The sequence below is a fragment of the Gobius niger genome (genome assembly GCF_951799975.1).
Source record: "Gobius niger genome assembly, chromosome: 13".
Classification (NCBI taxonomy): domain Eukaryota; kingdom Metazoa; phylum Chordata; class Actinopteri; order Gobiiformes; family Gobiidae; genus Gobius; species Gobius niger.
The window spans coordinates 3,578,712-3,593,343 of NC_136864.1; the positions used below are offsets into that span (position 1 = coordinate 3,578,712).

The window sequence follows — 14,632 nt, forward strand, 5'->3', positions numbered from 1 at the left end:
TTTTATCGCTCTTTTGTTGCATTTTCTTCCTCGTATATTGACGCTTTTCTCAAGAAGCTTTTAGATTTGGTTAAAGACAAATTTTTGAAGCTCAGAGCTGTTCCTCCGTCTCCTTTTTTTTATCTTTAACTAGTCATATTTTAGTCTCATTAACAACTTTTAATTTGTTTTAGTCTCATTTATTATTCAAAACAATCCCTTTGACTAAAATGAACAAAATGAACACTGTTTGGCTTAACTTCACCAAAATATACTGTGATCATCTTCAAGGTTATCAAAAGGATTTGTACAAATTCTAGACATACTGTATTTATGGCCTGACACGATGAGGATGGCTACATTATTGTTGTTGTTTTTCTCATAAATAGCTTTGCAAATGCTTTGGAATGATGAATTAGGTGTTGACCAATGCGTGACGATTTCTTAATAGTGTGCCACTATTAATAATGTTGCCAAAATAAGCTCTCCATTCATGTTCAGATGGCTTTCCCTCAGCAGCCAAACAAAAAGGGCCTTTGTGGGTGGTTTTGCGGTGGCGGGGCCCGGGCTCCAGTTCTTCTAAGGCCTCCCTGGAGCAAAAAGAGAGAGGGGGGGGACGGGGGGGAGAGTCATTTGAGCCTGTCCGATCTGAAAGAGTCCTCCACGGCCGGGTCCGCCAACATTAGGTCCCCGTCCAACATGTCGAGCGCAAGGGGGTCCATTCTCAGCGGGTCGTCCAGAGAAAACGGGTCCATCTCGAAGCCGGGGACGTGGGACAGGGCGCTGGCGATCTCCTTGGACAGGCCGGGAGGGGAGTCTCCTGCGAGGGGCGCAAAACGGGGAAAGACAGGTGAATTTCTCTACAGTAAAGTCTCATCTTAAACAAGGACAGACATTATCACAGTCACATAACTAGAGTGGTTCTATTATAAACATTTTGACCAGTTCTGTGGTTAGAGATGCAGTTTTATAACCAGGATTCAGATCACTTTGGACGAGGGGTGTAACGGTCAGCACTCGAGCGCTTTTGGTCCATGTACTGGATTATTATGGATTAGATTATTTATTTGGTAGGGACTGTGCATGTTATGAACAAACCACACCAGATTTCCATCCAGCGTCCTCCATGCACACTCTCAGACACACTTTCTTTCATCATGGCCTATTGTACATGTTTTTAGTGGGAGGGGAAACTGGAGTACCTGAGCAGACACAGGGAGAACATGCAAACTCTACACTGAAAGGCCTCTTCCCTGGTGGGAATTGAACCCTGGACCTTCTAGCTGTGAAGCACAAGCGCTAACCACAGCACTACCAATGAGTTTAAGTGCAGTGGAACCAATGTTTCACATGTTTCACACGGACGCTATTAAATGACGGACTGCTCACAAGTAACTTATGACAGGGCAGCTCGATTAATCAGAAAGGAGAGTGTTTCATAAAACACACAATATCTCCGAATCTAGAAATAAAATCAGCGATTTTGATCAAAACTAGCCTCTGCTTAGCTTTGGATTTCTCAGGAACCGAGGCACGCAGAATTAAACTGTTTTCACCTACGGGGAGCTTAGAGTCTCGCCTTTCAAATGAGCCATAGCATGTGTCCATAGCTATTACATATAATACACTTTGGTGCTACAAATATCATGATATCAGCCTGGATTACTGACACTCTACAGTAAATCCTCAAAACAGCGCTAATGCATGTTTTATGAAACACTCTCCTTTCTGATTAACTCCTCTCTCCTCGTCCCATCTCTCTGGACAGACATTAACGTTATGGGAAGAGGCAAATGCCTAAATATACTTGTTTCAATTAAATTTTCAATGACAGCATTGTTGGCTCGTTTTGATCGTCATTTATTTCACTTCTGTTCAGCCAAAATCACAGATAAGGTGTATTACAGTTTTTCCATTTTTGGCACTCAATGTGTTAAGATTCAAAGTTGTCCTTGATGTGGAGCGGGGCGTGGGGAGTGAAGGGTGAAAGCACAGGGAGGGCACGGATGGGAGGGAGTTCAGCTTTCTGATGGCCTGGTGGATAAAACTGTTCTACTGTCTCCGCAGTCCCCTCCCTGAAGGCATTACCTTTAAGAGACTTTGTGATGATGCGCAAGGTCCCTGGTGATTCTGAAGGATCTGCAGCCCTATCTTATGACAGCTAAACTTCAGCCCTTTGTCGCACTGCTGTTTGCTACTCTGGAAAAGCACTTGTCTGTTTCCAGTGATACACAGACCGGTCGTCTTTACGGATCCTCCAGGGAAACTTCAGCTGCGTCTGATACACTCTTTGCCCCATTGTTATTGTGTGCCTCTTATCTCCTGTCTAATGATCCACAGCTTGTTCTGCAGTATGACTCTCTGTGTACACTGCGTTCCAAATTATTATGCAAATGACATTTTTCTAAGATTTTCTAAATTGTCAACTCAAATGAGAGTCAGCATAATTTTCAAGTCTTTAACTGGTAGAGGATCATTTAAATGTGGTGGAAAAAAATTCCTAGTGATAACAGTATTTTTTTCAAAAATAAATATAGTAAAAACCCCAAAATCCACTGTTCCAAGTTATTATGCAACTCATCCTTTCAATACATTTTAAAGCTTGTAATTACCTGTAAATGGTCATTTGTTGTATTTTTAGTATTAGGAGGTCATATTTACTGTAATCAAAAGCTATTTCAATCAAAAAAGTATCAACAGGTCAAGTTATATTTTAACATAGGTGCCCTTGTGTGATAGCAGCTTCAAAATTCTTAAATCCATTAAACTTGTGAGTTTTTGGACAGTTTCTGCTTGGATTTCTTTGCAGGATGTCAGAATAGCCTCCCAGAGCTACCGTTTGGATGAAAACTGCCTCCCACCCTCATAGAAGTTTTTTTTGTTGAGGCTCCAAATGTTCTCAATAGGGTTGAGGTCAGGAAAGGAGGGGGTCCACATCATGAGTTTCTCTCCTTTTATGCCCATAGCAGCCAGTGATGCAGAGGTATTCTTTACAGCAGGACATGGTGCGTTGTCATGTATGAAGAGGATTTTGTTTGGGAAAGCACGGCTCTTCATTTTGTAGCATAGAAGACAGAAGTCAGTCAGAAACTCCACATATTTTTCAAAGGTCATTTTCACACCTTCAGGGAGCCTAAAAGTGCCTAATGGGGCCGACCAGCTCCTCTCACCATGATTCTGGCCCAAAACATGACTCCGCCACCTCTTTACTGACGTCACAGCCTTGTTGGGACATTGTGGTCATTCACCAACCATCCACTACTCCATTGATTTGACCATCCAGGGTCACACGGCCTCATCAGTGAACAAGACTGTTTGAAAATGAGTCCTCATGTATTTCTGAGCCCGTTGCAGCCGTTTCTGTTCATGAACATTCAATTAACCGTTTAGGGGAGGCCGGATAGAAGGTTTATGCACAACTACAGCCTCTGGAGGGTCCTACACCTTGATGTTAGGGAGACTCCAGAGGCACCAGCAGCTTCAAATACATGTATGCTGCTTTGTAGCATCTGTTCTCATAATCTGATGTGTTTGTCTGGCAGAAACCGTCCATATTGTGCCTTTATCTGCACAAAACGGAGTGTGCTCTGAATCATCCACAGATCTCTTATCAGTATGATGATTACACTTAATCTTTCATGAAATATCGAAAGTTTTCATACCTAGACCAAGGCATTCAACTATTTCACGCTTTTCATCAGCAGAAAGTCCCTTTTTCTTTACCATATTGCTTGAAAATGATGATCTGCATAATAAAGTGGAACACCCTTTTTCAGTAGTTTTTCCCTTAACTGGGCTTAACCCGACAGCTAATCATCCCAGGTCTCTGAGATTAATGTCAGTGATTCCTAGAGCCCCAAGACACGATACCATCCATGAGTTTCATTATTATTGCTTTTTTTTTTACCTTTTTGACACAAAAATCCAATTTGCATAATAAGTTGGAACGCAGTGTAAAAGCTTGGTTGTACAGAGTGTTGCTGAACCTGACCAGCGGCAGCAGCCCCAGATCAGATCAGTTATGTTTTTGTTTGGTCCTATAATCACTACATCTGTACAGGCTGATGTTTATTGGGCCCACGAGGCTGAACAGAATAATCACATAAAAGAAAACAAACCGGTACCTGTGAGGATGATGTTGGGGACGTTGTGGCGCGGCTCCTGGTGGAACCCGTGGCTCTGGTTCTGGTTGGAGTCCTGGTCCACAGAGTGAGTCCGGTCCATGGTCCAGTCCCCGGTCCGGTCCATGTTCCGGTCCACGGCGCCGCAGCTCAGACCCGAGTGGTTCAGGGAGAAGCCGTCCGAGCCCCCGTCTGACGAGAACTGGGCCGAAACACAGGAGTCGGATTAGAAAAAGAAAGCACACATTTAAATATTCAGTGCACCAGCTTTTGTAAGAAATAAACGTGTTGTCTGTGTATTTCCTCGTACCTGTTGGTTGGATTTCCCTGTGAGCTGCAGACTCAGATACGGGTCGTCGAGGAGCGAGTTGAACAAGGCGTCCTGGACAAGAAAACATTTGGGGATTATGAGCAGATAACACCTCAAACAACAGCCATTTCCTGTTTTCTGTTTCGGTACTTTCTCTTTTTGAAAGTGTTACTGTGAGTGTGTGAGTATTAGTAGACCACATAAATGACACCATGGTATCATTTTGAATCTCATTTGATCCACTATCTCTAGATACTATAATAGTATTTATATAGTGGATCAAATGAGAATCTAGTTTAGATATTAGTACTTAGTAGTATTAGTTTTTGACAAAACCAGTACCAAATTGAAAACTAATCACACATGGGGTCCCACAAGGCTCTATTTTGGATCCAAAATTGTTTATAATGTATCTGCTCTGTAAGAGGTGTTAATCTGTGGAACGACTTGGAAGATCAGTTAAAACAGTCCGAAACAGTCAAAGCTTTCAAAAAATTGTATAAATCTACTAAAATTCAAGAATATATAAGCTTAGGATTTATAAAGTAAGGAAAGAAAGTGAAAAGACTAATAGATCCATAAAGGATGAATATGAATTTAAATGATGACATGATTTAGTTTAAAACAAATTAACAAAATATATATATATATATATATATATATATATATACGCATATATATTGGAATATTGAAATGTATGTTACCAATTCTAGATACATGCTTATTTCTCTTCTGTTTGACACTTGATATTGTTTATTATAAATGTTTGTTTTCTCGTGGAAGTCTGTAAACTGGGTCAGGCAGAATAAGTTTTCACTTCAGCCTAAACCCTTTCAGTCGTGTTGTACAAGAATAATTGGACATGTTTGTTTAATGTTTAAAGGAATGAGGTGACCGAATAAACTACTACTACGAGTGGGCAGAGAATAAAGCAATAGCAAAAATAGAAATCCGAGGCACACAAAATCAGATCGGATTTCTAAAAGGTATATTAAAACACCTAAAGAATTCATATAAGGACATGAAATAATGACGGAAAACAATATTTAATGGCGTATTTTCTGCAATGGAAAGAAAATATCCCTTACAAGTAACATAGGTCTCCATGTTAATACCGATCAGCACCAAAGCTCTCCTCTCCTGCCAGTGTTTTCATATCTGATACATGCATAGCAACAAAACCATACTGTTATACATAATGCTCACTATTGTGTCCTGAAAACCTCCCTGCCTCCCGTGTGTTTCACCGAGGTGACTTCCCGGGAGTCTGGTCACATGACTGCGGCGTCTAATAATAGAATCCACCGAGATCTTTGGGGACACATGTTTAGTGTCAGTTAATGAGACACAGACAGAAAAACAGCTCATTTAATCTGCTGTGAACCGTCCCCCGGCTCTGTGGGCTGAAACAGGAACAAACACGGGCAGGAGAACATGTGGCTAGTCGCACGGCCACCAGGGGGCGCAGGGCTAAAGACACTAATGCCACAGGGGGAAATCAAAAATAAGGCTTTTTAGTATAATCCACAAATATTATATCTTATATCTGGATTGTTCATCATCCAGTCCATCGTTTATCAGACACGCACTAGACAACACTGCTTTACGTTTTATTAATCAGAAGACGCTCAGCCTTCCTTTGCCAAATGCTCATCAAAGACGCACTGATTTTCATTTAGCTCAGAACTCCACTCGCTGTCACGCATCGCCAGGGCTGCTACTACAAGCCACTACATGATGTAAACAAACCTACGCACTACTCTACTAAAGTCTCCCCAAACAATAATTTGATGCATTGCATAGGCAGATAGCATAATTATTCTTTAGCCTCTAGGCTTCACTCATAGAAGTAACAAGCTTCACTGGAGGATAAGAGTGAGACATAGGTGGAACCTTTACCTGATGCAGTTATTAGACAAGCACTCGAGTTTGTTGACGCTTGATGCAACACTTTTTGTTACTATTAGGATTATTTTTTTGATATGAAGTTGAATGCACAGACTGCTTTAGTGAGAAATCTAGCAGCAAATTATAATGGCAAGCCTGTCTCTGGAAGTTTTTTGGGCAGACAGCGAACTCAGTCTGTGACAGAAGTGATTAAGGTAAAAAAAAATAAGTTATTCATTTGTTCATAATCGTACATTTTATTGATCCTTAGCAACATGTTGAGACATAACCAATTACAAATGAAAGATAAACAAACCCTGTTGGTTGAATGTGAACCCTGTTTTTACTTTTTAAATATAAAACACGCAATTTCACAGTATACCGTGATATTGCGGTATTTTTTGTCAAGGTTATCATACCGTGGAAATCTCATACCGTCCCATCCCTAGTCACTAGTCAACTGATCACAACTGACTGGAGCGTACATCGGCCAGTGTAACGCCACATTTGAAAGCTAAGACCTACAAAACGGATCTAAATAGGGATCTATTTTGTTGCCGTGTTGCCACTTTTTTCACATCGTTTTTACCACTTTTTTGCTGCACTTTCATCACTTTTTGTCACTTTTTTGCCAGTCTTTTTCGTCACTTTATGACACTTTTTGTTGCGTTTTCATCCTCGTTTTCTTCACATTTTTGGTAGTTATTTTTATGCTTTTTTTTTGGGAAGCTTTTAGATTTGGGTAATGCCAAACTGGTGATAATGTGCTTGGTTCAGGTGGGGGTTAAGAGGTTAAGATTTAGGTACTTTTCACAGTTAGTTTCTGTGGCATTAAAAGGTCATTTAATATGCATAATATATAGTCATGAGCCGCAAAATCAAATTGTCACAAGCTTTTTCGTCACAGTGTAAAGTAATTTTGTAAAAAAAAACTCCTTTATACGCAAGCTTGTCATAAAGATTCATCATAAAGTAAAGTCACGACGTCTGCATTTGTATCTTTAGTCACCGTTTCTTCAACATAATTCCTGCCTTGCATTAAACCATCCTGGCTCTTTAGGACAGTGATCAGAGGTCTGGACTCACGTTGTAGAGGCCCAGGTCGGTTGCCAGGTTGTGGCTGATTTGCTGGAGCTGCGGTAACGTTCGTCCTCTCTGCTCGGAGTCCACTTCCTGTTTAAGCTGGCCGTGACAGGAAGTGGAGGAGCCGCACTGGTCCAGACACGACTCGTTCTTTATGAGAGGAGAGCTGTTCAGAGAGACGCCCATCGCCCTCTGCTGGTGCTGCTGGTGCTGGTGCTGCTGGTGCTGCTGCTGCTGGTGCTGCTGCTGCTGCTGCTGCTGGTGCTGCTGCTGCTGCTGCTGCTGCTGCTGCTGCTGCGGGACAGGACACAGCATCACCTGCATGTTCATACAAGCTCTCACTCGTTCAGGAGTTTTACATTTGATGCTCGACTGGGAAGCTTTCTCAGTTTAGGGGGTTCTCAAGTATTCGAACTGGAGACCCCGAGGGATAGGCAAGACACCGGGGGTATTACTGACCGTAGGGTAATGTTAAGGGGGTATTACTGACCATGGGGTAGTGCTAAGGGGGTATTACTGACCTTGGGGTAGTGTTAAGGGGGTATTACTGACCATGGGGTAGTGTTAAGGGGGTATTACTGACCTTGGGGTAGTGTTAAGGGGGTATTACTGACCGTGGGGTAGTGCTGGGGGGGCAGGTTCTGCTGGTTCCGCATGTTGTGCATCTGTTGGCTCTGCAGTCGCTGCTGGTTCTGGCTCATGGGGTAGGGGGGCAGCCGCTGGTCCAGGGGCAGTTTACTGGTGTCCAACGGCACTCCCTGGACACAGACACAGGAGGACGGGTTCACTTAACACCTGAACTAGAGTCTAACCAGCACCTACATCTTCATCGCAAATATCAACAACAAAAAAACTTTGGACTCGCGTACGTGATGCTGGGACAAAAAAAATCGAATCGCAGTGGATCACAATACTTTTTACTGCAATAACAAGTATCAATACTTCATCAAGTGTCACAATACTTTCAATACTTGTGTTTGGAGCCATTTTTATCAATGTTTTTCAAGCAACGGCACATAACACTTCATTAACTGTCAAATGGCATTTGGTTTATAAACTTTGGACACATGACTTTTTTTTTTTTACATTTGAAAGATTTTACTAAAAAATAATAATAAAAATCCGATACGGATTGGCCCCTGAGTATCGTGATACATATCAGATTGACATGAGTATCGTGCTACGCATCAGATTGCCCCCTGAGTATCGTGATGCGTATCGTATTGGCCCCCGAGTATCGTGATACATATCGTATTGACATGAGTATCGTGCTACGCATCAGATTGGCCCCTGAGTATCGTGATACATATCGTATTGGCCCCTGAGTATCGTGATACATATCGTATTGGCCCCTGAGTATCGTGATACATATCGTATTGGCCCCTGAGTATCGTGATACATATCGTATTGGCCCCTGAGTATCGTGATACATATCGTATTGGCCCCTGAGTATCGTGCTACGCATCAGATTGGCCCCTGAGTATCGTGATACGTATCAGATTGGCCCCTGTGTATCATGATACGTATCGGTATTATGTATATTTTATATGTATTCACACTAAGCGCTATGCAACTGTTCCTGTACATGAGATATCACATTTGGAAAGTAATTAATGTATAGATACTTCCATACTGGGCTTAGCAGAAATTATGCAGAAATGTTTAATGGTGCAAAAAGCGTAATACCCCCTGCATAAACAGCATAGTCTTTTCCCCCAATGTTGTTTAAATTTAACCAGATATCATTAGGTTATTTTTCTAAACTTTCCCCCGTGAACACACACTGTTGTTCTCCAACATTTCAACATTGCACTGTTTGCACATATTGACAAGAGCGAGAAGAAGGAACTAAATCAATCCAGTTTAAAAACCTCTACTATGACCACATGACTAATGAACACAATAACACTGGACTTCTCATTTTGGGCAATATGAGAAGAGTTTCCGTTGGCGGTGGTACCTGTGTGATGGAGGAGAGCGTGGGCGAGTGGTATCTGTGTGATGGAGGAGAGCGTGGGCGAGTGGTACCTGTGTGATGGAGGAGAGCGTGGGCGAGTGGTGCCTGTGTGATGGAGGAGAGTGTGGGCGAGTGGTGCCTGTGTGATGGAGGAGAGTGTGGGCGAGTGGTGCCTGTGTGATGGAGGAGAGCGTGGGCGAGTGGTGCCTGTGTGATGGAGGAGAGCGTGGGCGAGTGGTACCTGTGTGATGGAGGAGAGCGTGGGCGAGTGGTGCCTGTGTGATGGAGGAGAGCGTGGGCGAGTGGTACCTGTGTGATGGAGGAGAGCGTAGGCGAGTGGTACCTGTGTGATGGAGGAGAGCGTGGGCGAGTGGTGCCTGTGTGATGGAGGAGAGCGTGGGCGAGTGGTACCTGTGTGATGGAGGAGAGCGTGGGCGAGTGGTACCTGTGTGATGGAGGAGAGCGTAGGCGAGTGGTACCTGTGTGATGGAGGAGAGCGTGGGCGAGTGGTGCCTGTGTGATGGAGGAGAGTGTGGGCGAGTGGTGCCTGTGTGATGGAGGAGAGCGTGGGCGAGTGGTGCCTGTGTGATGGAGGAGAGTGTAGGCGTGTGGTGCCTGTGTGATGGAGGAGAGTGTGGGCGAGTGGTGCCTGTGTGATGGAGGAGAGCGTGGGCGAGTGGTACCTGTGTGATGGAGGAGAGTGTAGGCGTGTGGTGCCTGTGTGATGGAGGAGAGTGTGGGCGAGTGGTGCCTGTGTGATGGAGGAGAGTGTGGGCGAGTGGTGCCTGTGTGATGGAGGAGAGCGTGGGCGAGTGGTACCTGTGTGATGGAGGAGAGTGTGGGCGAGTGGTGCCTGTGTGATGGAGGAGAGCGTGGGCGAGTGGTACCTGTGTGATGGAGGAGAGCGTGGGCGAGTGGTGCCTGTGATGGAGGAGAGCGTGGGCGAGTGGTGCCTGTGTGATGGAGGAGAGTGTGGGCGAGTGGTACCTGTGTGATGGAGGAGAGCGTGGGCGAGTGGTACCTGTGTGATGGAGGAGAGCGTGGGCGAGTGGTACCTGTGTGATGGAGGAGAGTGTGGGCGAGTGGTGCCTGTGTGATGGAGGAGAGCGTGGGCGAGTGATGCCTGTGTGATGGAGGAGAGCGTGGGCGAGTGGTGCCTGTGTGATGGAGGAGAGCGTGGGCGAGTGGTACCTGTGTGATGGAGGAGAGCGTGGGCGAGTGGTACCTGTGTGATGGAGGAGAGCGTGGGCGAGTGGTACTTGTGTGATGGAGGAGAGCGTGGGCGAGTGGTGCTTGTGTGATGGAGGAGAGCGTGGGCGAGTGGTGCCCGTGTGATGGAGGAGAGCGTGGGCGAGTGGTGCCCGTGTGATGGAGGAGAGCGTGGGCGAGTGGTGCCTGTGTGATGGAGGAGAGCGTGGGCGAGTGGTGCCTGTGTGATGGAGGAGAGCGTGGGCGAGTGGTGCCTGTGTGATGGAGGAGAGCGTGGGCTAGTGGTGCCTGTGTGATGGAGGAGAGCGTGGGCGAGTGGTGCCTGTGTGATGGAGGAGAGCGTGGGCGAGTGGTTCTTGTGTGATGGAGGAGAGCGTGGGCGAGTGGTGCCTGTGTGATGGAGGAGAGCGTGGGCTAGTGGTGCCTGTGTGATGGAGGAGAGCGTGGGCGAGTGGTGCCTGTGTGATGGAGGAGAGCGTGGGCGAGTGGTACCTGTGTGATGGAGGAGAGTGTGGGCGAGTGGTGCCTGTGTGATGGAGGAGAGCGTGGGCGAGTGGTGCCTGTGTGATGGAGGAGAGCGTGGGCGAGTGGTGCCTGTGTGATGAAGGAGAGCGTGGGCGAGTGGTGCCTGTGTGATGGAGGAGAGCGTGGGCGAGTGGTACCTGTGTGATGGAGGAGAGTGTAGGCGTGTGGTGCCTGTGTGATGGAGGAGAGTGTGGGCGTGTGGTGCCTGTGTGATGGAGGAGAGTGTGGGCGAGTGGTGCCTGTGTGATGGAGGAGAGCGTGGGCGAGTGGTGCCTGTGTGATGGAGGAGAGCGTGGGCGAGTGGTGCCTGTGTGATGGAGGAGAGTGTGGGCGAGTGGTACCTGTGTGATGGAGGAGAGCGTGGGCGAGTGGTACCTGTGTGATGGAGGAGAGCGTGGGCGAGTGGTACCTGTGTGATGGAGGAGAGCGTGGGCGAGTGGTGCCTGTGTGATGGAGGAGAGTGTGGGCGAGTGGTACCTGTGTGATGGAGGAGAGCGTGGGCGAGTGGTACCTGTGTGATGGAGGAGAGCGTGGGCGAGTGGTGCCTGTGTGATGGAGGAGAGCGTGGGCGAGTGGTGCCTGTGTGATGGAGGAGAGCGTGGGCGAGTGGTACCTGTGTGATAGAGGAGAGCGTGGGCGAGTGGTGCCTGGGTGATGAAGGAGAGTGTGGGCGAGTGGTACTTGTGTGATGGAGGAGAGCGTGGGCGAGTGGTGCCTGTGTGATGGAGGAGAGCGTGGGCGAGTGGTACCTGTGTGATGGAGGAGAGCGTGGGCGAGTGGTACCTGTGTGATGGAGGAGAGCGTGGGCGAGTGGTGCCTGGGTGATGAAGGAGAGCGTGGGCGAGTGGTGCCTGTGTGATGGAGGAGAGCGTGGGCGAGTGGTGCCTGTGTGATGGAGGAGAGCGTGGGAGAGTGGTGCCTGTGTGATGGAGGAGAGCGTGGGCGAGTGGTGCCTGTGTGATGGAGGAGAGTGTGGGCGAGTGGTACCTGTGTGATGGAGGAGAGCGTGGGCGAGTGGTGCCTGTGTGATGGAGGAGAGCGTGGGCGAGTGGTGCCTGTGTGATGGAGGAGAGCGTGGGCGAGTGGTGTCTGTGTGATGGAGGAGAGCGTGGGCGAGTGGTACCTGTGTGATGGAGGAGAGCGTGGGCGAGTGGTGCCTGTGTGATGGAGGAGAGCGTGGGCGAGTGGTACCTGTGTGATGGAGGAGAGCGTGGGCGAGTGGTACCTGTGTGATGGAGGAGAGCGTGGGCGAGTGGTGCCTGTGTGATGGAGGAGAGCGTGGGCGAGTGGTACCTGTGTGATGGAGGAGAGGGTGGGCGAGTGGTACCTGTGTGATGGAGGAGAGCGTGGGCGAGTGGTGCCTGTGTGATGGAGGAGAGCGTGGGCGAGTGGTGCCTGTGATGGAGGAGAGCGTGGGCGAGTGGTACCTGTGTGATGGAGGAGAGCGTGGGCGAGTGGTACCTGTGTGATGGAGGAGAGTGTGGTCGAGTGGTACCTGTGTGATGGAGGAGAGCGTGGGCGAGTGGTGCCTGTGTGATGGAGGAGAGCGTGGGCGAGTGGTGCCTGTGTGATGGAGGAGAGCGTGGGCGAGTGGTACCTGGGTGATGGAGGAGAGTGTGGTCGAGTGGTGCCTGTGTGATAAAGGAGAGTGTGGTCGAGTGGTGCCTGTGTGATGGAGGAGAGTGTGGTCGAGTGGTGCCTGTGTGATAAAGGAGAGTGTGGTCGAGTGGTGCCTGTGTGATGGAGGAGAGCGTGGGCGAGTGGTGTCTGTGTGATGGAGGAGAGCGTGGGAGAGTGGTACCTGTGTGATGGAGGAGAGTGTGGGCGAGTGGTACCTGTGTGATGGAGGAGAGCGTGGGCGAGTGGTACCTGTGTGATGGAGGAGAGTGTGGGCGAGTGGTACCTGTGTGATGGAGGAGAGCGTGGGCGAGTGGTACCTGTGTGATGGAGGAGAGCGTGGGCGAGTGGTGTCTGTGTGATGGAGGAGAGCGTGGGCGAGTGGTACCTGTGTGATGGAGGAGAGCGTGGGAGAGTGGTGCCTGTGTGATGGAGGAGAGCGTGGGCGAGTGGTACCTGTGTGATGGAGGAGAGTGTGGGCGAGTGGTACCTGTGTGATGGAGGAGAGCGTGGGCGAGTGGTACCTGTGTGATGGAGGAGAGCGTGGGCGAGTGGTACCTGTGTGATGAAGGAGAGCGTGGGCGAGTGGTGCCTGTGTGATGGAGGAGAGCGTGGGCGAGTGGTACCTGTGTGATGGAGGAGAGCGTGGGCGAGTGGTGTCTGTGTGATGGAGGAGAGTGTGGGCGAGTGGTACCTGTGTGATGGAGGAGAGCGTGGGCGAGTGGTGTCTGTGTGATGGAGGAGAGTGTGGGCGAGTGGTGCCTGTGTGATGGAGGAGAGCGTGGGCGAGTGGTGCCTGTGATGGAGGAGAGCGTAGGCTAGTGGTGCCTGTGTGATGGAGGAGAGTGTGGGCGAGTGGTACCTGTGTGATGGAGGAGAGCGTGGGCAAGTGGTACCTGTGTGATGGAGGAGAGCGTGGGCGAGTGGTACCTGTGTGATGGAGGAGAGGGTGGGCAAGTGGTGCCTGTGTGATGGAGGCGAGCGTGGGCGAGTGGTACCTGTGTGATGGAGGAGAGCGTGGGCGAGATGGTCGGGGAGAACTGCTTGGCGTGGTGCCTCCGCTGCTCGACGCCCATCGGCAGGATCAGCGGCGAGAGCTGCGCCCGTCTCCGCGGCGACGTGCTGAGCGTGGCCCCGCCTCCGAACGCCGCGTTCCCGCCCCCGGACTGCAGGGAGGAGCTGCTGAGCGACGAGTGCAGGGACTGGCTGCTGAGGGACGACGGGGAGGAGCTCAGCGACGACTGCAGCGAGGGATTGGAGAGCGAGGAGTGCAGGGAGGCGGAGCTTAGCGAGGCGGGGAACGAGTGGCTGCTCAGCGACGACTGGAGGTTGGGGTTGCTCAGCGACGACGGCAGAGACGGGTTACTGAGCGTGCTCTGTAGAGACGCCAGCAGACCTACGGGCAGGACACAGACAGAGGAGATGATTCATGTTTTGGACAAAATTGCCAATATTTAAAGTGACAAACTCTAAATTAAAGATGCACCGATCCAGCTGTTTTGCTTCCGACAGAAATTCTCTTAAAGGGAAATTCTTTTAAAGAGAAAAACACTCAAGTGCATAAGCTTTAGTGTGGCAGGTAAAGGCCCACAAGTTTGGAACGAACTGAACAAAAACATTAAAACCGCAACATCTCTGGCCATTTTTAAAAAGAAACTAAAAATGTAGCTTCTAGGAAATGATAATAAACCCAAGCTGACGACCTCGAACAAGACTTATGTAACTCATGTCTGATAATAATATGTACGAAAGTGTGTAAGCAAAAACTATGAACTATGAAGGCAGTTTTAAATTAGAGTAGGTCAGGTTAGCTGGTAGGTAATAGGTATTTAAGGTAATATGTATCACAGGTTATTAATGTATAAATAAATATATGTTTGTGTTTTTAATATTGTGTATTATCTTGGGCCCCATATATAAGCTAAATGTTGCTTCAAGGGAGTC

The 14,632-nt window shown here is 48.3% G+C and overlaps 1 protein-coding gene across 14 annotated transcripts in view; it reads right to left on the bottom strand.

Annotated features, from left to right (window-relative positions):
* Positions 1 to 352: 352 nt before the first annotated feature.
* LOC306972964 (CREB-regulated transcription coactivator 2) overlaps positions 353 to 14,632 on the bottom strand; it is a 49,100-nt gene continuing 34,820 nt past the window's right edge. For 3 of the 14 annotated variants that reach the window (XM_079569714.1, XM_079569719.1, XM_079569725.1), the window contains 6 exons: positions 13,687 to 14,084; positions 7,995 to 8,138; positions 7,384 to 7,698; positions 4,411 to 4,482; positions 4,104 to 4,302; positions 353 to 799 (listed from right to left, as the gene is read on the bottom strand). In XM_079569714.1, coding sequence (XP_079425840.1) covers positions 609 to 799; positions 4,104 to 4,302; positions 4,411 to 4,482; positions 7,384 to 7,698; positions 7,995 to 8,138; positions 13,687 to 14,084 — 1,319 coding nt within the window. In that variant the 3' untranslated portion in view covers positions 353 to 608. The remainder of the gene's footprint in view (positions 800 to 4,103; positions 4,303 to 4,410; positions 4,483 to 7,383; positions 7,699 to 7,994; positions 8,139 to 13,686; positions 14,085 to 14,632) is intronic. The other 11 variants (XM_079569717.1, XM_079569716.1, XM_079569715.1 and 8 more) reach the window with 11 other exon arrangements.